The 24,054-nt window shown below is 36.5% G+C and overlaps 1 protein-coding gene across 1 annotated transcript; it reads left to right on the top strand.

Moving 5' to 3' along the window:
* The first annotated feature begins 21,635 nt into the window (after window positions 1-21,635).
* LOC113361423 lies at window positions 21,636-22,503 on the top strand. Its single transcript, XM_026604674.1, has one exon. The coding sequence runs from the start codon at window positions 21,781-21,783 to the stop codon at window positions 22,279-22,281; it is 501 nt and encodes a 166-aa protein (XP_026460459.1). The 5' UTR covers window positions 21,636-21,780; the 3' UTR covers window positions 22,282-22,503.
* The last annotated feature ends 1,551 nt before the right edge of the window (window positions 22,504-24,054 follow it).

The following is a 24,054-nucleotide window of genomic DNA, read 5'->3' as shown; positions in this document are numbered from 1 at the left end:
CGACATCTTATCCCTTAATGAGAGGATTGAAAGAATCATTCCAGATATAAACAAGGCGTTCCCTTTGTGTGGACAACAGGAAGAAACTCTAACTCATATCTTTATGGAATGTGTTTTTTCTTTAACTGTTTTTAATAGTATTGCTTTTAACAATGATTTTGTGTTGAACAATCAGGTGCAAATTCTTGGATGGGTTAGAAACTGGTTTTCCAGAAATGATATTAAAGAAAAAAGAATATTAAATTGGACAAAAAATATGACAACAATTATGTGGGGCATTTGGAAAACTAGATGTGATCTAGTCTCTAGGAAAACTAAGCCAAATATAGCAAACACTAAGTATAATGTTACTTCATTGGTCAAGGATAATGTTAGAAGTAGGATTTCTTTAGATAAGGAGGAAGATATAAACATTGCTAGATGTGAATGTATGACAAATCCACCAATCATGTCTATAAAAATAAATGTAGTTGTTGTATGAGAATTGGATAATAATAATTTTGTCATTGTTGTAACTTGTTCTGATCATTCAAGTGCTTATTCCGGGGCCAAATGCTTTCATAAAGCAGGAGCCAGTCGAGAAGAATTAGAGGAAAAACGGCTTCATTGACGATCAAGTGGATTCAACAATTGCATCTTCAAATGGTACAAATTGAGGGTGACAACTTGAAAGTCCTTGAAGCTTCTAGGAAAGTGGTAAACAACATAATGAAAACTCCACAAGGTTGCAGGACGGAGACAACCTAAATTTTCATGTTTGTATGGAAGGAATAAGAACCCTAAACTTAATACCAGCTTTTGAAAACTGTATATCCAGAAGTCCGGTGGAAGTAAGTGGTAGGCTTGGAAAGATGCCTACAACTATAACTGCAAGTGCACAGTGTCACAATGTAACACAGGGCAAGCACAGGTCGATCCTCAGGGACAAGGTGGGTGTAAGTTGATGCTTCTAATGGTCTTTACTAACTGATTCTATGTGACAAAGTGACAGATAATGATTTTTGTGTTGTGTTGAAACACAACTGAGCTGTTTTGGTATGTGACTGAAATAGTGACAGAAAGTAAAGGTAACAGTGGAAGGGTACTAAGGCTTCAAATCCACCATTTTACCTATGCTAAGGCAATCTCAGTTCAATACTGCTCTTGTCCCTTGTTAGTTATCAGTCAGCTTCTAGGATTTCTGACTAACTAGATGGCAGTGGAGGTTCTATGCCTGCTGCTCATCAAAGGGTTGGGTTAGAAAGGAGGCTAAAGGCACTAAGATAATTCTAAACCTTGTGATAGTTGGGGATCTCACACTGCAAATACCCGCAGAGAAGCCACTTAGGTGTTTTAACAACCTAAAGGATGTTCTTTGATTAAGACTATCCTAAACATTTCAGCACAACAAGCACAATATCTAGCTTGGATTGAATTAGCAGAAGCATCATGATTTCATCTCCCCCTTAGCAATTAAACTAGAACATGATGAATTGAACAACTGAAATTTAAAATGAACTGATATTGAAAACAAAATTAACAGTTGAGGTCCTGGCTATTCCAGGCCTCTTGGTGGTGCTCTGGCTAGTCCAGGCATGTCTTCTAACACACACCCACACATCATATTTATAGTTACAAGCTTCAATTAGGGTTCTACACAAGTTTTCCCCAAATCCCCAAAAACAGCAGAAATTAGGGTTACTGATTTACCTAATTTGATGGGATGATTCGTTCCCATGTCTTCGACCCATCCTTCCTCTGCTCTTCCTTCTCCATCTCCTGTTCCAACTGCTCCTCTAGATCGAGCTATTTTATCAATTTCTCTTCTTTCCTGTCTCTGAAACCCTAGGAGAGAAATTGGTATGATAGCTGGCTAGAAAGAATGGGAAATAGATGGGGTTTCGTTAGGTAATAGCCATGATGGCTTTTGGTGGTGGTTGTGGCAGTTGAGGAAGGTGGTGGTGATGATGGTGGTGCGGCAGGGTATGGTGGTGTTGCAGAGGGTGAGGGAGAAAGAGAAGAAGTCGATGGAAAATGGATTGGGGTGCGTTTGTTTTGGGTTATAAACCTAGATGCTAGGGTGTTGAGTGTTTCATCAAGTTTTGATGATTCGCAAAGAGAAACCGTTGGATGATATGAGATGAGTTGGATCTAACGGCGAGATGGATGCAGATCTTGAGCGACCGTTGGATGCATAATACATCAAAACTGACGGCTCAAGATGGAGTTAGGTGCTGTAGTGTTTGACAGGATCTTCAGACTTCGATGCACGACGATGAAGCGACCGTAGGATGCTGAGATGATCCAATCTGACGGCTAGAAAGGGAAACGGGTATGGATATAGGAATTGGATTTGGGTGAGGGTTTTGGGCCTTGGGTATGCCAAGCCCATATCTTCTTTAAGAATAATTCTTCCTCTTCAAGCCCACTTCTAGTTTATCCGGCTCTTGAAAACATCATTCTTCGCTGCCTTCCTGCGGGAGTCTTGACCGTTTCTTTGCTCTTTTCGCTCAACAATTCATCCAAGCTTTATTTAGTACCTAAAAATACAAAATTAATTAATAAAAATATTTATTCTTGAAAACAATGAAAATAAAGAATATGGGATAAAATGTAGAATTAATGCACAAAAGATGAGTTAAATGCCAAGAAAAATATATAGAAATATGCACTTTTTAGCACTCATCAAATACCCCCAAACCTGAATTTTACTTGTCCTCAAGTAAAAAAAAACTAAGGAAATCCTACCTATACCACTGTCGCTGGTCTCTCGAATGCATTTAGCATATGCACTAAGCCTTTTAAACCACTAAGTGTCCCTAGTGGACGAGTGAAGTCTCGTGAAGGTTTGCTTAGAACGTACCTACAAAGTTCTAGGTCAAAATATAAGCTCAGATTCCATCAAATGTGACATGTGCAAGTCAGTTTAAGCTCACAGCAAAATGGAGATGTCAATCTAGCTATCAAGGCACAATCCTAGCACTGATAACAAAAAAACACATGTGATAAGAGTGTAAAGTGTATCTACACATGTTTCTAGAATGACCTGAAGTTATGACTACTAATCACCAAGAGATAGTTTCTCAGGTTAAGAACCAAGGTCGAAATCTAGCTAGCTGTCCGGACTTTACGAGAATTGTGAATGAGTAGGAGGTGTTTCACAATCCCGTCCAGTAAAACAGAAGAATTATAAATCTCTAAAATAATACATAGGAATACCGCAAATAAAGCCATTGCGACACCCATCAAAGGGGTAGTTCCCCATCCAGGAGCTACTATTACTCGCGTTGTACATCAATGACATACACCCTCCTTGCTTATTACAATGAAACAACAAAATGACTCTTTACATGACTCTTATTTACATTGACTACTCTCTTTTATTTTTGGAACAAGAGAGGATGGATTGAAAAATACTTGATTTTTTTTTTGTATTTTTCTGAATATATACATCGTTTTTTTTTTTTTTTTTTTGATTTTTTTTTTTTGATTTTTTTTTTTTTTTTGATAAGGAAACACTTTTGATACATAAGCAAAAAGAAACAAAAAATTACATGACATTTTGCAAGAGGTAGCCCTTTTTGATGCACCCAGTTAAATTCGATGGTTGTCTTTCTTAATGTAACCTCCACCTTCTATCCCAACCAACCAAAGAACAAGCTAGTCAAGTTTCGTTCAGTATTCTAAAGTGATTGGCAACTAAAACTTCCGATAGAACACCTCAAGGATGAGGCTATACATGTATTGGTAGATCGTGCGCGTGCAAATTTCTTATCACTATGTGAATTGTGCTAGAATCAGGGTGCCTAAATATCTAGACTAAGACTCCTAAAAATTACATATTTGCACAAGAGTCAACATTTCAAGGTAAATGAGCTCCATTTTTGTGATTTTTTATTTTTTTGGAATTTTTAATTTTTTCAAAAAGAAGGAGTTCTTGTTTTCAGTTATGGCATATTATCAAAGTATCTACTTTTCACCCCCAAACCTAAACTAAACATTGTCCTCAATGTTTCAAAATATGAACAAAATTATACTACAACATACAAGAGGATCATGCTAAGTAGAGAAAAGGAAAGAGAATACCCGGATGTCGGCGAAAGCAAGATTAGAACTCCGTTATTCAAGGCAAAAATCCAACATATTTCAGCCGAGATCATATTGGATATACAAAAGGAACAAAAGGGTTTTTAAAATTTTTATCTACTGGATTATATACAAAAAATTCACCATACACTAACAATCTAAAGAGTTGAGGATCAACCCAAAAGACGAAGTGTAGACATTTCAACAGCTTCACACAATAATAATATGATAGGCATGCAAGTGAAGCTGTGAAACAAAATGAGCTACCCCCAAACCTGGATTTTTCAACGGATAAAATTTTGGAAATAAAATCTCGCAGTTTTGGGGGTTCATCATGTACAAGGTCTAACTCAAAGTGAACTTTGTTAGGGACGGGCAAACATGCATATCCTAACTGTGGCTCCTCGAAAGTATTGTATTTAGATGCAAAATAGTCCAAGAGGACTTGAGAGGCACACAGTTCTAGGCCTAGATTAGGTATTCTCATGAAAATTGGTTTGAAAATATTGTTGCAAACCAAATCTAGGTAGGATGCAAGGCTATCAGATTGTGGCTTAGGCAAGAAAGTGACATCCAAGTGTCTCACATGCATGAGATCAAGAGTATCAATATTATCAGTCACATCAGCATTATCTAAGTCACACTAAAGATGTGTAGCATGCTCATCATCACAAAAAATTTGCACAAGTCCTAATTCAGAATCATGGTTATCCGATATATTCAAATTATCATCAACAGAAGCAATATATTGTGGCTCAAGTATGGAATCAGACACATCAACTATGTTTTCATGCATAGGATCATTAGTGTCAACAGAAGATTTACCTAAGTCATGCTCTTCACAGGATAATTGCACAATATCTAAATCAGTATCAACATCACATGCATATGGAATACTAGAAAAAATATCATTCATGAAGGTCGGGGCAGAAAAGCTTAATGTATTTGAAACCAAAGGTTCCACAACATTTTTAGCATAGACATGTTCTTCTAACATAACATTATCATCATCATCATCATAGTAATATGCATACTTGTCCCTATTAGCAGTTGTGGTGTCATTAGTCAACTCATGTTCCTCTAGATTAGGTTCATATTCAATATCATACACATGGGAAGGACAAAACATGCTATTTTCAAAGTTCAATTCATTATCACCTATATCATGTGACAGTGTCTCAGTTTCCCTAATGGATTCCCATTGACGGGTTTTCTCTGCAATCTCAGCTAAAAATTTCCATGCATCGTCCACAGTTTTATCAAGAAATTCACCATTACACATACACTCAACCATGACTCGAGATTTAAAGTCTAGTCCCTCATAGAGGATAGCGACAAGTCTCCACTTCTCAAATCCATGGTGTGGACAGTCGCTCAACAAATCATTAAAACGTTCAAAATAGTCAAAAACAGTTTCCTCATCCAACTGGACAAAACAATTGATATTTTGACGAATAGCGATGGTCCTATGATGTGGAAAAAATCTTTGGAAAAATTGATTAGTGAGTTGTTCCCAAGTGGTGATTGATTGTGGTCTCAAACCGTAAAACCATGTTTTGGCCTTTTCCTTTAAAGAAAAAGTAAACAAACGCAATTTCAGAGAGTCTTCGGACATATGTTCGGGTTGCATAATCCGGCAAATTTGTTCAAACTCTCTTACATGAGTGTAGTCCTCAGAATCGAACCCTCGAAATTTTGGAAGTATTTGTATCATGCTTGCATTTATTTTAAAAAAGTTATCGGTTTGAGGTAAAACAATACATGATAATGGAGTTTTTATTGTGGGAAACATGTATTCATGGAGAGCATGAGGTTGACCCATATTTGAAAAAAAGGAAACTAGTGTGACACAAAGCCCACTATTTGGTTGATGAAAATTTGGTTTTTAAAGGCAAGGGGAAAAGCCCATTTTGGTTTTTAAAGATGGGGAGCAAAAATTTGGTTTTTGAAATTAGAAGCAAATTCTTTTTTTTTTTTTTTTTTAGCCCAAAATTTAGTTAAGTTTGGTTCACAAAAGAGGCAAGTCCAAAATCCAAAAAGTTAAGTTTAGAGCAAGCCCACTATTAAGTAACTACAAGCCTAACAAACAACTAAATTACAAGCCCAAATAAAGAAAGAAATAAAAATAAAACTAATTATTACAAACCCACAAAAAAAGAAAATAAAAATAAAACTAAAATTATTACAATCCCAAATAAAGAAAGAAATAAAATTAAAATTAAAATAATTATTACATGCCCACAGATTAAAAATGGAAGCCCACAGGTTGGGTTCTCTTAATGGGTTTAGGCTTACCTTTGAAGCACAACCCAGCTGTTCAGTTTGGTTGCAAAAGCCCAGTTGGGCTTTGGATCATCCTAAGCTTTGGCTTCAACACTCAAGGCCCAGTTGGGCTTGGTTCAATTTCCTCTCCTTCTGCAGCTTACAGCCCAGTTGGGCTTGGTTCAAATCAGTTCACTTCACAAGCCCAGTTGGGCTTTATCTTACACCAGCTTCAGCAGGCAGAAGCAGCAGGGAACAGCAACAGGAGCACAACAGCAATAGCAGCAGCAGCTCAACAGCAACAGGAGCACAGCAGCAATAGCAGCAGCAGCTCAACAGCAACAGGAGCACGGCAGCAATAGCAGCAGCACCACAGGTACCTGGTGACTCAAAGAAGAGAATGAGTTCTCAAAATTTTGGAATTGAGACAGTTTCAAACAATATTGATACCAGTAAGCAACTAAGAGTAATTTACTACATAGCAATGAGTTATTTGGACTGACAAAGGGGTTGACACAATATGCAGTTATGGATAAAGTGCAAAAGAGAAGTGACCTAGCAAAATAAGACACACAACAAAATACTTACAACTACTAGAACAGAAAAAGGGAAATGATGGATATGAACTTCAGTTACACTACAATAAAAAAAAACATGACAAGATGTATGAATTGATGCAGCTTCAAAAGTATGTCTAAGATGCAGCTACTATAAGATACAGCTACATGATGGCAGTCAAGACAGTAAGAGAACAATGGCTTCACAACTTTTAACACTACTAAGAAAACAATGTGTTACAGGACATGGAAACTCAGGGTTACAACATGAGATATCTTACAGGATATGTTACAGGACAATGGCTTCACTAAAGTCTACAGCATGAGATGCAAGATGAAAGAAAACACAAGAAAAATTAACAGATATGCTAAAGATACTCACATGACTTATGATGCAGGTGACTTAAACTAAATGTGAGATAAAACAATGATGCAATTGACTGAAAAGCTAAAACTACAACTAACAGTACAGCTAACACATATATACAAGTAGTATGCAAATGATGCAGAACTACACAGTTGCAGTAGTATGCTACAAAATAAATTAAACTATGAAAACTATGTGATATGGCAGGTGGTACTAATATGCAAATGGCAGAAGTTACACTAAGTCACAAAGTGCAGAAACTAAAAATCAAAAATTACAGCTAAAGATACAAAAGTAAGTTACACTAAGTTACACTAGCAATGACTGAAAAGAAAAAACTAAACAAAATATGTACAGGGTAAAGTAAAGAAAAAAAAAGCAACAATGGCACCGCTACCGAGTCCCCGGCAGCGGCGCCAAAAACTTGGTAGGCTTGGAAAGATGCCTACAACTATAACTGCAAGTGCACAGTGTCACAATGTAACACAGGGCAAGCACAGGTCGATCCTCAGGACAAGGTGGGTGTAAGTTGATACTTCTAATGGTCTTTACTAACTGATTCTATGTGACAAAGTGACAGATAATGATTTTTGTGTTGTGTTGAAACACAACTGAGCTGTTTTGGTATGTGACTGAAATAGTGACAGAAAGTAAAGGTAACAGTGGAAGGGTACTAAGGCTTCAAATCCACCATTTTACCTATGCTAAGGCAATCTCAGTTCAATACTGCTCTTGTCCCTTGTTAGTTATCAGTCAGCTTCTAGGATTTCTGACTAACTAGATGGCAGTGGAGGTTTTATGCCTGCTGCTCATCAAAGGGTTGGGTTAGAAAGGAGGCTAAAGGCACTAAGATAATTCTAAACCTTGTGATAGTTGGGGCTCTCACACTGCAACTACCCGCAGAGAAGCCACTTAGGTGTTTTAACAACCTAAAGGATGTTCTTTGATTAAGACTATCCTAAACATTTCAGCACAACAAGCACAATATCTAGCTTGGATTGAATTAGCAGAAGCATCATGATTTCGTCTCCCCCTTAGCAATTAAACTAGAACATGATGAATTGAACAACTGAAATTTAAAATGAACTGATATTGAAAACAAAATTAACAGTTGAGGTCCTGGCTATTCCAGGCCTCTTGGTGGTACTCTGGCTAGTCCAGGCATGTCTTCTAACACACACCCACACATCATATTTATAGTTACAAGCTTCAATTAGGGTTCTACACAAGTTTTCCCCAAATCCCCAAAAACAGCAGAAATTAGGGTTACTGATTTACCTAATTTGATGGGATGATTCGTTCCCATGTCTTCGACCCATCCTTCCTCTGCTCTTCCTTCTCCATCTCCTGTTCCAACTGCTCCTCTAGCTCGAGCTATTTTATCAATTTCTCTTCTTTCCTGTTTCTGAAACCCTAGGAGAGAAATTGGTATGATAGCTGGCTAGAAAGAAGGGGAAATAGATGGGGTTTCGTTAGGTAATAGCCATGATGGCTTTTGGTGGTGGTTGTGGCAGTTGAGGAAGGTGGTGGTGATGATGGTGGTGCGGTAGGGTATGGTGGTGTTGCAGAGGGTGAGGGAGAAAGAGAAGAAGTCGATGGAAAATGGATTGGGGTGCGTTTGTTTTGGGTTATAAACCTAGATGTTAGGGTGTTGAGTGTTTCATCATGTTTTGATGATTCGCAAAGAGAAACCGTTGGATGATATGAGATGAGTTGGATCTAACGGCGAGATGGATGCAGATCTTGAGCGACCGTTGGATGCATAATACATCAAAACTGACGGCTCAAGATGGAGTTAGGTGCTGTAGTGTTTGACAGGATCTTCAGACTTCGATGCACGACGATGAAGCGACCGTAGGATGCTGAGATGATCCAATCTGACGGCTAGAAAGGGAAACGGGTATGGATATAGGAATTGGATTTGGGTGAGGGTTTTGGGCCTTGGGTATGCCAAGCTCATATCTTCTTTAAGAATAATTCTTCCTCTTTAAGCCCACTTCTAGTTTATCCGGCTCTTGAAAACATCATTCTTCGCTGCCTTCCTGCGGGAGTCTTGACCGTTTCTTTGCTCTTTTCGCTCAACAATTCATCCAAGGTTTATTTAGTACCTAAAAATACAAAATTAATTAATAAAAATATTTATTCTTGAAAACAATGAAAATACAGAATATGGGATAAAATGTAGAATTAATGCACAAAAGATGAGTTAAATGCCAAGAAAAATATATAGAAATATGCACTTTTTAGCACTCATCAGTAAGTCTCACATAATGTTTAACAAACTCATGACCTGGTAACTCCTTTTTGTATTACTTGAATCACCGGCCTGAGGAGTTCCAAGGAAATCGTTATCAACTCATGTAAACTTCAGAGGTCTCCTTGTTTTCTTATTAAAAAAAAATTCAATGCCATATGGTGGTGAAGGTCAGGGCGGAGCCAGAAATCCTGCTGTGTATAAGTAACATCTCAATAGGGGTGCAAAAATGGGCTTATGATTGCACACCCTTGCTACAGGACACCTAATCCGCCCCAGGTGGTGGTCTACTTGGGGTGCATGTCAGGGATTGACCTAGAAATTTGTCTTGGGTGGGGACATGTTATCAAAGGGCACCGTATGTTTTTTTGGCAGATTATCTATAAACCAATGGATAGCGGAATGCTCAAAATGAGCAAATTTAGCCATTTTGATGATAAGTCAAAAAAGACCCCATAAATTTGTATTTTGAGTATATTTTGGCCATCCTATAGTCGCTCGATTATATTATGGTCGATGAGCGGTTATATCTTGACCACTCAGCCATAACTTGCCACCAACACTAGTTAAAGTCAATTTTGTAATTCAATTTTCTAAACTTTTTGAAAAAGTTATATTATCAAAGTGTAAAATACGTTGGACATTAAGTGGCACACAACAACAACATATTACACTTTGGCAAAATATTCATAGAAAATTCTGTCAGGATATCGATAACCCAAGAATGCGTGATTGTTAAAGGTTGTCGTTACCGCATTAAATTCTGTCATACACATGCAAAACCGTAGAAGAACTTAAAGTACGAGGAATTCAACAGTTTCAAAGATTCAGTAAATGAAGATGCATTATGGAGAATGAGATGAGAACTTATTTTTTGTTTTATCCATGTGTAATTGATAGTTTTGTCACGAAATTGACAAAGGTGGAGATTGTTAGAGTTTGCTCGGTCAAACTCAAAAGTTTTGTATGTCAAGCTTGTTGTCAATTTTAGTTGATCAAAATTATGTCTTGATTTATAGTTTACTAAAGTCAGTCTCAGACTAGGAATAGAGCATGGTAGTCAAGGATCAGAATTGATCACCGATCAACCTTGAAGATTGAAGAATGAAGAACGATGGCGTCAAAAAGAAAACTTCATAAGCAGAGGTATTTGAACTCACTATTGTGTTTACTCATATTATCTAACATTCTATCTACTAAGACAAGTCGTATGACTTTAGGATACTGACGAACATTGCAAAAAAGAATGCAAGTTAGTTTTTAAAGTTCACAAACTGTTTTACCAGTTCACGAACTTGAACTTATAAATATAAAGACTTGACTAAATAATCTCAATTAAGTTGCGTACATGAACTGATTCACTCATTTCGCGAACTAGTTGATTTTGAGATAATTCTAGGTACTATTTATTTCAATAGTGCACAAATTGATATATGTAGTTCGCGAACTATTTGTTTTTGAATTTTTCCCGTACACAAACTGTTTTAGGCAATTTGTAAACTTGTCAATATAAAAGTCTCCAAAGTTACGAGATGGCATTTTATTTCACGAACTGATTTGGTATTGTGACAAATTAAGCTTGTCGGTTCCAACACTACTCAACCGTGGCTCTCTAGAAAATCACTTGGTGAATTACGTATACTTATGATTGCACATATCTTCTTTGTAATTGAAAGAAACTTCTCACATGCTTCAATGCATAATTTATATGGAGAATTTTAGTTTGCTTGACTACAAAGAAATTTGTAAACATGGAAGCTAGTTCATGAACCTGCTTTGTTTAGCATTGTTCATCAATATAAATAAAGGACTCCTTGCACATTAGAATCTTAATACTGGCACTTATGTGTCTTAGTTGCGGCTAGAGTCTTCCTTTAAAACCTAGGTTTCCTCTGGTGAAACTGTATTATTAGGTTAAGACTTTCAAAGACTTCACTAAGGGATTCGCCAAGTCCTGTCAAACTATCTTTTACCTGATAGTTTTTGTTTTCTGGATTTTGTTCTTATTGATCTTTTAGTTTCCGAACTAATAGATCAAGAACGAGGTAGATAGGAATCACAAAGTTCTCTTCGTCCCAGACTTTCTGATTTCACAAGATAGATATTTGAATAACTTCTGGTTTGATTTGTTTAGAATTTTCTTGTAAGGTAGAATTGGTTAGGCATCTCTATAAGTTTTGAGAGAATAAGTTCAACATATTCTTGAGTTTGCTTGATATCTTCTTTTCTTGAAGATCCTTCATAAGCATATATATTTTTATACCTTGATTTAATATATTTCTGAATGAAATTAAATAGGCTTTCTGTTAGAGGCAGAATAGTCATAAAAGTCTTTATAGAGGTTGAAAAAACTCATGGGTCTGTAAAAGGCGCCAACAAGGGGAATCGTGTTGCGTAGGGTCTTGCGAGATCCAAGAATGTAAAAGAGCATAACTGAAGCTGAATTTCTCGTGGGGTCGATTCGGTCTCAACTATATTTCAGTGTGGAGTCTTACTGTAGGCTAGTATCTGTAGCAGCATAATACAACGTGGTGTTCAAGTTCTGGATTAGGTCTCGGGGTTTTTCTGCTTTGCAGTTTTGAAAAAGCGGGGGTCTAAAAACCTCACCCAATATTTTGCTTAGCAATCTGTATGGACTAACTCCAATATACTTACATGAGAATCAACTAGACAGTTAGACTCAATCTTAAGAAAATTATATCAAAGAGTTATATCTCAATCTCAATTCAATCCGCAATCAAACAAATAATAATTTGCGAGCCCGATTGAATATAAGAGAGATAAGTTGAACGGTACCACAGACCAATGTTCAAGGATCAATCAATTTCAATCAACAACCAAAGGTTGGATATACCAATTGATCGATTCAACGCACAACCTGTGATATTTCAATTATATAACAAAATATAATGCGGAAAAGAAATAACACAGACACCAGAATTTTTTTAACGAGAAAAACCGCAAATGCAGAAAAACCCCGGAACCTAGTCCAGGTTTGAACACCATATTGTATTAAGCCGCTACAGATACTAGCCTACTACAAAGCTAACTTTGGTCTGGAATGTAGTTGAACCCTAATCAATCTCACACTTATTCAAGGTACAGTCGTGCTCCTTACGTGTCTGATCCCAGAAGGATACTACGCACTTGATTCCCTTAGCTGATCTCACCCATAACTAAGAGTTGCTACGAACCAAAGTCGAAGACTTGATAAACAAATCTGTAGCACACAGAAAAGTCTATTGAATATATAAATATGTCTCCCACAGATATACCTACGAGTTTTTGTTCCATCTTTTGATAAATCAAGGTGAACAGGAACCAATCGACAAACCAGACTTATATTCCCGAAGAAGAACCTAGAGTTATCAATCACCTCACAGTAATCTTAATCGATTAACGAAACAAGATATTGTGGAATCACAAACGATGAGACGAAGGTGTCTGTGACTACTTTTCTATCTTGCCTATCAGAGAAATTGATCTCAAGACAATCTTACGATTGTACTCAAACACGATAGAAACAGTAAGATCAGATCACGCAACTACAACGAAAATAGTTGGGTCTGGCTTCACAATCCCAATGAAGTCTTCAAGTCGTTAACCTACAGGGTTTCGTGAAAAACCTAAGTTTAAAGGAGAATCAACTCTATCTTATACAACTAGTATCACACAGGAGGTGTGGGGATTAGGTTTCCCAGTTGCTAGAGTTCTCCTTTATATAGTCTCCAAATAAGGGTTTGCAATCTCATTTACCTTGGTAACAAAGCATTCAATATTCACTGTTTTATGAAAACTTGATTGGATTCAAGCTAATATCTTTCAACCGTTAGATCTAACTTAGCTTGTTATACACAAATGAAATGTAACTTCATTTAGGTTTGGGTAACCATACCTAAATGTGTACACTTAGTTGGTTCAACAATAATTAACCAATGGTTAGCCATATGAGCACTTTCATATCAACCATATTCATCTTTACCATAACTAGTTCAAATGACTCAAATGAACTAGTTAGAGAGTTGTTCAATTGCTTAGATCTTATAGAAGTATACAAGACACAATCGAAGCAAAATCGGTTTTGATTCACTCGAATCAATTCATGAACATTATAGCCACGGTTTGCAAAGATTGCATTCCTTATTATATAAATGTTTTAGTTCATGAACAAACCGATTTTAGAAAGTAACCTACCTAAGTATGCAAACGGGTACGTGTACTTAAGTAACCAGATTGAGTTTGTTTTTCACTTTCAAACTCCAGCAGAAATTCATGGACGTGAACTTTCCGCCAGTATGCGTACGGGTACGCATATTCACCCGGATTTCCAACAACTGCCGGTACGCGTACGCATACTTTGGGTTCCCGGTTTTTGACTTTTACACAAATGTGAGAACACACTATTTTATATCCAAAGATGGTTACATTTTCTAAACTCTCATTTCAATCATTGAAACTTTCTTAGAGGATGTTAAAATAGTTTTTATTCACAAACTATTTTTATCAAAGCGATTTTCAAGTTATTGAAATAATCAACATGACTTTCGTCACTAGTAAAGATGAACTTGGCCAAAGCGAAATCTTACCAACACATATTTCGAGAAATAGATAAGTGAGATAAACTCGACACTAAATATGTGTATAATTGAAGTCTATATAGCAATACGACTTTTGTCTCAAAATAGGAGATATAATAGATAGACTTTTGAGTGATAGATAAGTTCAAGTATCCACATACCTCTTTGTTGATGAAGTTCCACAAGTTCCCTTGAGTAGTTCTTCGTCTTCATTCGGTGAACGTCGTGGAGTCTAAGGCTCAACTACACTTACTATCCTAATCCGAGACTTAGCTATAAGTAGACTAGAAATCAAGACTTATAGTTTCGACAACTAAACTTAACAAACAAGCTTGAGATAGCAATGCTTGCGAGTTCGGCCGAGCAATGCTCTAACAAGTTTTCCCCGTTATTTTTTTTTGGTGTCTTGTGTTATTTCTTTTCCGCGTTATGTTGTTTATCTTTATAATAGAAATATCACAAACAATACGTTAAATAACCTAGACAAATTTCAAAACCTAAAATATTGTATAAAATCTGTAGGATTTATTCTTGAGAATTTGTATCTTGAAAGGTACATTACAAGACTTGCTCTTGTTGGAATTCGGCTCTGTAACAGTTCGGTTACATACTAGGTTATTAGTTGGATATTGATTTTTTAGATTGTCCAAGTTAAACTTGTCTTCATATTAGTTATAAGATGTTTACTGTTGATATGTGCTACCGATTGTGACAAGTTTGTCCAAACAGGTTTCTGAATTAAAATTTTGTGGTGTACTTGTGCCCCCTGTTTTTCAGAATCCACTGAATGTACTTAATAACATTTTCAGCCAGAATACTTTTAAGCACTAATATGGCATATGATGCTCCTCATCCACTCAATAAACACATTGATGAGATAACAAGCATAATGTCATTACCAAAATGTCCAAAGGACACGTGAAAGCATCTCAGAATGAGGGCTACAGAAATAAAAGAAGAAAGAACGCCGGATCGAAACCTCGAGTCATGTACTTCACCCAAGATATATACCACCAGATTGGAGATGAAGACACGTGGATATCAGATAAGAAGATGATCGACCGAGATTCAAAGTGGAGACAAAGCATTTAATGCAACTAGTGGACAGCAATGAAGAAAAGAAGAAGAGCCGGAGCATGGTGGGGCCCGACTAACCAGATATTATCAAGGCAAGACGTGATCGAGGATAATAAAGAGTGTATCGGGGATGTAACGACAAAGATCAGGTCTCGGGCCTACGATAAAGATGTAGAAGATGTATAATCTATGCGTTTTACACTTAATTTTGGCTGTATAAACACTTGTATCTACAAATTCTGGGCTAAACTACTGAAAGTGTAAACAAAGAAATCGAAAGTGTTTTCTTGTTCTTAGAGATGCTAGGGATTTAGCTTTAGAACTTTTGTAACCCTTTTCTTAGTAAAGAACAATTACTTCTTTCCTCGTGGACATATGTATCAATTCTGAACTACGTAATGCCCTACGTTATTTACTTCTTTACAGTTCAGTCATTAGTTTTGCTATTTCTTATTGTATGATGATTTTACCTTGAATGGTATGAGATGTATAGTTGGAAAAATTGTTACTATTATAATTGAAAAAGTTATCATGCCCAAATCTAAACGGGTAGCTAGCTCAACTGGTCATTCCCATTCCACAAAGATTTGATGCGCTCCAGGAGGTCCCAGGTTCGAGTTCCCGATGACGCAATATTGCAGAATTTGACATGGAATGTGGATTTATCTTGCCCCACTTGTGACATAATCATCCCCATATCCGCTTCGGCTCCCCTAGCTGGTTCCTCATGACGCTCGTCGGTAGGCTAGCACGGCAACATGTTCAACTAATGTAGTAGTACGTTCTTGGAGCTTAGCTTGTTAGACTTCTAACTGGTTTCTTGTAATAATACTCTTTATCCAATAATACAAAAAATATAAACTCACGAAATTATAATTTCCAATGCCAATGTGTGATTCTTAGTGATCAAATGGATAAGTATTCACCATGCAAAAACTTAATAACAAATACACATATGCTAGAAAAATAGAGAATAAACAAGTAACACTGCATCGTTAGTCTTTTTTAGATAACAAACTTATGATTCTCTTGTAAGCATATTATATTTAGCTGATTGACATGACATTCGATAATAAAATAGCATGTGATACTAAAATTTCTAATTTCGTTTTCAAACATTTTTCTCTTATCATTTGTTGATGGTGGTTTTTAGTTCACGGCTAAAATTTTGAAACCCTGTATTTAATGTGATGTCATTCTGCAAAGAAATAGAGCCATTTATAAGTGATGAGTGCCCAGGCCTCTTTACTTACATGTGTATTGAGCAATTCAGTATATTTATATGAAATTTATCCAGAATGGTGTGTGTAGCAACAATCCCAAATATTCTGAAAATTTCTGAGTATTTATTTTATGCCATGTTCCCCAATTAAACTCTTAATACTGACATGACATGACGACTAATGCTCGCTCACAACCGAGTAGCATGAATCTCCTGAAGTGTCAGGATTAAGATGCGTGTGGAAGTACTCAATTAGAGGCCCGCAAAGTTATGTTGCCCTTTGATATTAAATTAGTGATTTTTGTATCAGTATGCAAAATTCACCAAAAATTGATTGATTTTGTGGCAACCCGCAAAATTCAGTTCTTTAACCTAATTTTATCAATTTGCAAAAATTAGGTTTTTTTACGCCCTACGCGATAGTTCGAACCCTATTGGTCGAAACTAAACCTAGGAAAACTTGAAAATTGATCCATCGGATAGGAGCAAGATCCTACCAAAAATCAGAAAAAAAGAAATAAAGAGGAACTGCGGCAAGTAAGGGAAACGGAAAAAGTAGGCGTGGCCGCGCCACTTGGCCGACCGATTGGCTTCGGCAGGCGCTACCTGTAGCCGGCTGGCCACGCTCCATGTTGCTGCTTGCAGACCCCCTTTCCCATCGAGCAATCAGATTGCTTTAAAAGCGCCACATGTACTTTCAATTAAAAGTGAAAATTGGTTTGTCGACACCCTTAATTCCTTAAGGAATTGGACATAGGCTGCCAATGTCAGTCTCAAAACGATCACAACCACATGTTTCGGCCTGCTGATTTATCAAGCTTGGCCGTCCCCTGACGCGACCGGACAAGCGTCATCAGGAACACTGGTGGGCCCACTAATACTCCGGCAAATCAGAGCCCTTCTAACTCGCCAACATAGCCACTAAACGATTGCCCAAAGTTAGTTGGCCGCGCGACTTACAAAACCCTAATTTCTATTAAGCGGCATTACATTGCTTCCGCAAAACGATCTCGGCCGTCCAGCTTTGCCAGCCGAATTGGCCGGCCTAGATTCAATTCCGGTCGACGGACAAGGCGCGGATACGCTCACTAGTGGATCGGCTATAGCGTTGGCCAGTCGAATGGTCCACAACAAGCCGCCAACATCAAAAACTGTAATCCCAAAATGGGTTGGCCACACGGCTTTTAAAACCTAAAGTGAATCAACGACATCCATTAACTGCTGCAAATCATCTCGGCCGCCCAACTTCGCCAGTCAAATCGGCCGGCCTAACTCCTATTTTAGGCGACCAACAAGATGTGGCTATGATCATCGGCCACCCCCCTTCCATAAGTTGCAATCATCCAAGCTGCGACTTGCCTATATGGACCCCAAACGGTCGCCCAAAGTGGCTAGTAGCGCTGCATTTAGTAATTTTTAATAAATTCAACATCAGCCATTAACTGCCGCAAATCATCTTGGCCGTCTAACTTCGCTAGCCGAAATGACCGGCCTAGATCTAATTTTAGGCGACCAATAAGATGTCGTCGTGATCGCCAGCCGTCACTCTCCTATAAGGACCGACCGTCCGGCCTTTGGCGCTCGTAAATGGCTCCTGGCAACTTCCCGAAAATGGCCGGTCACGTTCCTTTTAAGACATTAGGCTCCGCGACTAACTTAAACAAGCCTTACACAATGATGCTTCATGAGCATCGATTATTTTGAGCTGCTTGTTTAAATGCGATGCTTTATACGCATTGGTTACAAACGATGTTTTATAATTGTCGATTTCACAAATAATTTAATTATTTGACTTAAAAGCATTACATGCTATTTCTTGCGGCAAGTTTCATGATTTGACTTGTAACATATGACCGTCCACCGCCTGGCTTGCACGTGATTGGTCAAAATAACTAGATCTTGAAAACAAGACCCACTCAACAACCTGATGCATATTTTCAACCGCCTGGCTTGCGCGTGATTGTAACCCTTCACTTAATAAAGAACAATCACTTCTTCTCCCGTGGATATAGATATCAATAACAAACCACATAATAGCTTGTATTTTTTGTCTATTTATGGTTTAATCATTAATTTTGTTAGTTTTTATTGTATGATTATTTTAGTTTGAATGATATGAGATGTGGAGTTAGAGAAATTGTTACTACAGTGACAAATAGAGCTATGATGCCCGAATATAAACTCATGAAATTATAATTTTCAAGGTCAACATGTGATTTTTAGTGATCAAATGGCTAAGGATTCACTATTTGAAAATTTAACAACAAATACAAAAATGATGAATTATTTTATTTATTTTTTACTACAGTTACAAATAAAGCTATCACGCCCAATATAAACTCATGAAATTATGATTTCTAGGGTCAAAGTGTGATCTTTTGAGATCAAATGGATAAGGATTCACTATATGAAAACTTAATAACAAATACAAAAATGGTTAGGAAAAAATAGAGAATATAAACAAGTAAAAAACTGCATCTTTAGTCGTTTTTAGATGACAAACTGATAATTCTATTAAAAACATATTATGTAGAACCAATTAACATGACACTAGATATTAAAACAACGTGCGCTATTAAAACTTCTGATAATTCATTTTCAATCATTTTTCTCTTATCAATATGACGATGATTTCTAGTCATAAACTCTAAAATATTTATTCAGAAATGACCTAATTTAAACGGTCAACAATATGAAATGATATCAGCTAAAATTGAGAAGGCATTCTCATGGAATGGCCGACTTAGTAGTTTTTGACTCATGGTCACGGATTAATAGTGGTTCAATACATGGTAATCAAATAAGTAGATTAATTTTATGGTTTGTTAATACAAAAACTCAAGACTTCATTTTCTTTGCTTTTGATCGATGTTAATTCCTTTCATTTTTATTTATCTAATTAATATAAAGAAAAGGCCTAATTTTCGACTGGTGAAGATTTTTGGTTTGTACCTAAAATGTCTAAAATGCTCCCTATTTTTATTTTTATTCTTCTTTGTACAGATCGACTAAGACCATTCTCAAACCTCAAAAACCCGGGAACCATAAGTTTAGCACTAGAACAATATAGATACAAATCCGTGCAAAACAATTAGACAAATTTTGTATCTTATACTATGATCAGTACCAAATGACATTGTGGTCAGTATGAAAGAATTGCATCGAACCGGCGCACAAATTAGATAATCGATTTTCTCTCAGGTTCGAACTTAATTACAATGAATATTGACCTGGTTAATTTGATTGGTAAGATTTATTGATTTCTCTAATTTTGAAGTTATTTTTTTGATTGAAGAGAATTTGGGGTTAAAGAAATTAGATTGATTTGTATTAGGTTGGGGTGATAAAGAATCAACTGAGATAGAAATGGTGAGGTGCCAATTCCAGTTGGCCCAACACAACCACTTGACTGGAAATTGTCTCAACTTTGGTGAAGAAGTTCATGAAGGTAAGTCTTTCTTATCGGATGCATTTAAATTATTAGATTAAAAATTTGAGTCTACTTTTGATTTAGATTTTGTATTTTCAGTTTTTTGTAATTGATTTTTTTATGAGGGAAAGATAAAAAAAAATTATCTGTTATAATTGGGATTTAGGGCGAAAAGATGAGATTTTTATGTGGAAAGTTTTTGGTTGATTAGTAAATTATAGGTTTGGCACTTTGGAACTGATAGAATCTCACTTGAGTTAGTATTAATCTGTGCTTCAAAACTTCAACATGGTAATGATTCCCAAATACAAATTATTAGGAAAAGTCAAAGTCCTGTATAGTCAAGTCTTACTGACTTGATTCTGTCTGTCAGTCTGTATTAATACCTCTCCTCTTTGTCTGTGTAATACACATGATCATTACTCTGTAATAACATTACATTCACATACTTTCTGTAACTTTAACACAAATACTGATGTCGTTGGTCATAGTAACTTTTTTGGATTACTATTACGGTGTGTCATGTGGAAAGGCAGATGAAGTGGGTCTTAACATTGTTGATTTGTTATCAAATGGAGGTCCGTATTGTGTGTGTTTTTTCCTTTTTAAGTAACATCCTTGGTTTGCTGGCATGATGAGTATGAATGTAGGAAATAACTACATTTTCTTGAGCATGTTTGAATTTTGGACCATCGATTATGCATGTAGAAGGACTTTATATTGGCGTAGCTCATCTACTAGCTTATGAACGTATGAACATAATAACGGTGCCCAAGTGCTTTTCTATTTTTGTCTCATATGAGCTTATCAAAGTCTCTTTGTACAAAGCATGGTATATGTTAGGGAACCATGTACAACACTGTTTTGATATTACACTGTTTTGATTGCAGGGAGCAAGTTATGAGGTCACTTGATATGTTACTGGACTTCCCATGCTTCTGCTATAAAACGGAAAACAACACATACTCCATTTTTGTACTTCTTCATTTACTGTAATTAAATGTTGAAAACTGAAATTAGTCACATATACTGCTACACATTGTTGTAAATCTATGGATGGAAGTATGAATTTAAGTTATACAGTACTAGGCTACTAGATTTTTTGTTGAATGCAATTATGATGGGAATTACCAACAGGTGGTGGTATTGATCTAGGGGTATCCATGGTGACGGAAAAACTATCATCTATTGGCGAAACTGTTAAAAAGTTAGATTTTTATTGGGAATGGAACTGCAGGCGTATCCCGCGTGCGTCTTTACTAGTAAATATAATTATATCATTGAAATAATCTATCCAGTTATATGATTGGCCTACGTTTGGTTGACTCAGATTGTATACTCGACTAGAATGAGATCAACATGCTCAAGAATCCATTTATTTATTACATAATGTTTGCTTATTTTCTTTGTGTTTGAAAATATGGTGTTCTGTGCTGCCAAATGACATGTAAATATATTATCATTATTGCTAGCAAATGGTGGATAATGTTTTTAAATAACAAAAAAAGAAAAAAGAAAAAAAAGAAAAAAAAAAGACTCCATTACATTGACAAATACACTCGAGACCAGAGTTAGTGTGCACATGGCAGGGTGAGGCAAAAAAAATTTAAATAAAAATAAATACTTCCTATGCTTTACCCACATACTTATCTGACTGAATTAGGAGGAGGAAAAGACCGGGTACTGATCCTGGTGAGGGGAAGGCTGACTCGATTTGTTTGACCTTAACGCATTCAACAGTCTCATGTTTAACTTTTATTTGCCGTTTTCCCACACCTTTCCTACAACTAAAATCTAGCTATTTATACCTTTCCTTCCTATCAAAATTTAATTCTCATCTCTCTCTTTTGGTCCCTCAAGATACACACACCAACAAAAAAAAGTACAGTCTTAAAATTCACATCTGCCCTATCTACGATATCTCTTAATCAGCAACTTTAAGGAAACATTTTACAGATAAAACAAGAAGATGGGAACAAAAGGGAAGAAGCATAGCAATGAAAACATGCTAATAAAGTGCATCAAATCGCCATACAGATTCTTATGCAAAGCGAGGGATGTTTATGTAAGGAGTATGAACGGTTGTGCTGGAGGATCTGCAGGTTCTTTTGGTGCAATGGGTTATCCAGGTCCATGTGCTGTACCAAGAAGTTATAGTACGAGCTCATCAAGAATGAGTGATTCAAATGATGAAGATTTCAGAGAGTTAGTTAGAGCTGCTTCTCAAAGAGGTTTGAAAACTAAGATCAATATTGCTGAGTTTCATCAATCTGACTTTCCAACAAGAAAAAACGTGCACAGCAGTACTAACAATAATTTACCAAGAAGTTTTACAGTTGGATTTGGAAGAATTGATGAAGATAAAGCCCTTGATTTTGATGATGATATTAAGATGAAGAATGATTCTTTTTACCCGAGAAGTAGAAGCTATGCAGTTTCATCCAAGAGAAGAACTAATCTGTATGCTTAATTAGGAGATTAGTACTATAAACTTTTAGAAAAACAGAGATTTAGAAGATTAAATCTTTTAGAATCTCCCTGTTTTGTTATCTTTATGTATGTCCATAAACATAGTTCTTTGTCTTTTCGGGGTTTGAATAGTGAATTGGAGTGTATATTATCTGTACTTGTAAAGATTTGGAATTTGATGATTAAATGATGATTTGGTGATCATTAGTTGCCGTAAAATTTTGATATCCCCTGTATGGTGTTGGTAGAGTTGTTTGGTAGTTCTTAGATGTATTCAGATAAGCTGTTTTTTTCTTTTTCTTGTTGTTGATAACTTTGCAAATTGAAAGAGGTCTATTTTGGCAGGTGGACCGAGACTTTGGAGTCTTTGCTGGAATACGTATATGGGAATCTACCATCGACCGGATCATGTCACGGTCGTAAGCCGTTAGATTCTGACCCACAGGTTTAAATGAACAAGTCAATATCTAATGGCTATACCCGACGACGAAAACTTTAAATAAAAGTCAACATCTAATGGCTGGCTGGGGAAGAAAACTTTTTTGTTTGAATTCAATAATGTAAATTTTAGTGTACAACTATTTCTCTGACTTTTTCTTTTTTTCTTGATGGGAATTTTTTTGCCTAACTCAGGTGCATGGTTCGCACTTTCCACCCGAATCAAATTGAATTGCAACATACTTCCTCCGTGCCACTTTATACGATGTTTTAGGAGTTTTCACGTAGATTAAGAAATGGAGAGATATAAAAAAATTCTACTTATACCCTTGAGAAAAGTCTTCAAGCATTAATTGCTATCAGTGTATTTGAAATAAATTTATGGTTCCAAGACAAAATGTTAGGGTATTGTTGGTAATTTTGTGAGAAAAATATGAGAACTATCAAGTAATGTGGAACAAAAAAAATAACCCTAAACAATCATCTAAAGTGGAACGGAGAAGTATAGTATTATATACCATTTAACGTGTAGTCGTGAGAAATCTCACAACCACACCCTAGATAAAATGTATAGAACAATCTAAGTAATCTTCATAAGAATCACAAGAACATTCATTAAAATCTTTTAAATTGGATACAAAGAGATGAAGAAACCCTAACTTGCTCTCCAAATAAACTTTTTCTCTTCCTAAAATCCTTGTCTAAGCTCTCAAAAAGATCTCTCTCAATACAACGTCGCTCGGATCCTTATATAGGAGTTTACATAGTGGATGACAGCTAATAAAACCCTTATTTTCGGATCTGGCGTTCGTCATTAACGCACGCTTATATTGACTCTTCTCGCACGTACTCTTAATACCGAATACCTCTTCACACTTTACTCGTGATTGAGCTGACGTCATCTGATGCGTCATTCCGATATGTTGTATGCGGTCGCCTTCGCTCAGTCTTGATGGTCATTACTTCGCGTATCTGATAGGCGTGCGGTATTTTACTCCTACATTTTACCTCTTCTCATACCGTTCTTTTTAGAGAAAGAGCGATATGAGAAACCCTGATCTATTCTGCCGCACCCATTCACCTTTTCGTATTCTTTTCTGCCGACATATTTCCCTAATTTGGGAATGATAACTTACGCGTGTCCCGAAGAAGCTAAAGTAGTATGTTACCTTCATCTCTCGCTCTTTCTTTTATTTTAATTATTTTGCCTTTCATTTCTCTTCTCACTTCCTTTGATTTCAGATTGCCCAACGGCAAAGAAGGCTAAAAATTTGCCTCATGCGTCACCTTCGCACGATAATCAAGTAAGAAATACTCTTTGTTTAATTTTAACAAT

Source organism: Papaver somniferum, chromosome 3 (genome assembly GCF_003573695.1).
Source record: "Papaver somniferum cultivar HN1 chromosome 3, ASM357369v1, whole genome shotgun sequence".
NCBI lineage: Eukaryota > Viridiplantae > Streptophyta > Magnoliopsida > Ranunculales > Papaveraceae > Papaver > Papaver somniferum.
The sequence above is the reverse complement of the archived record's forward strand: the minus strand, read 5'-3'. Positions and strand labels throughout refer to the sequence as shown.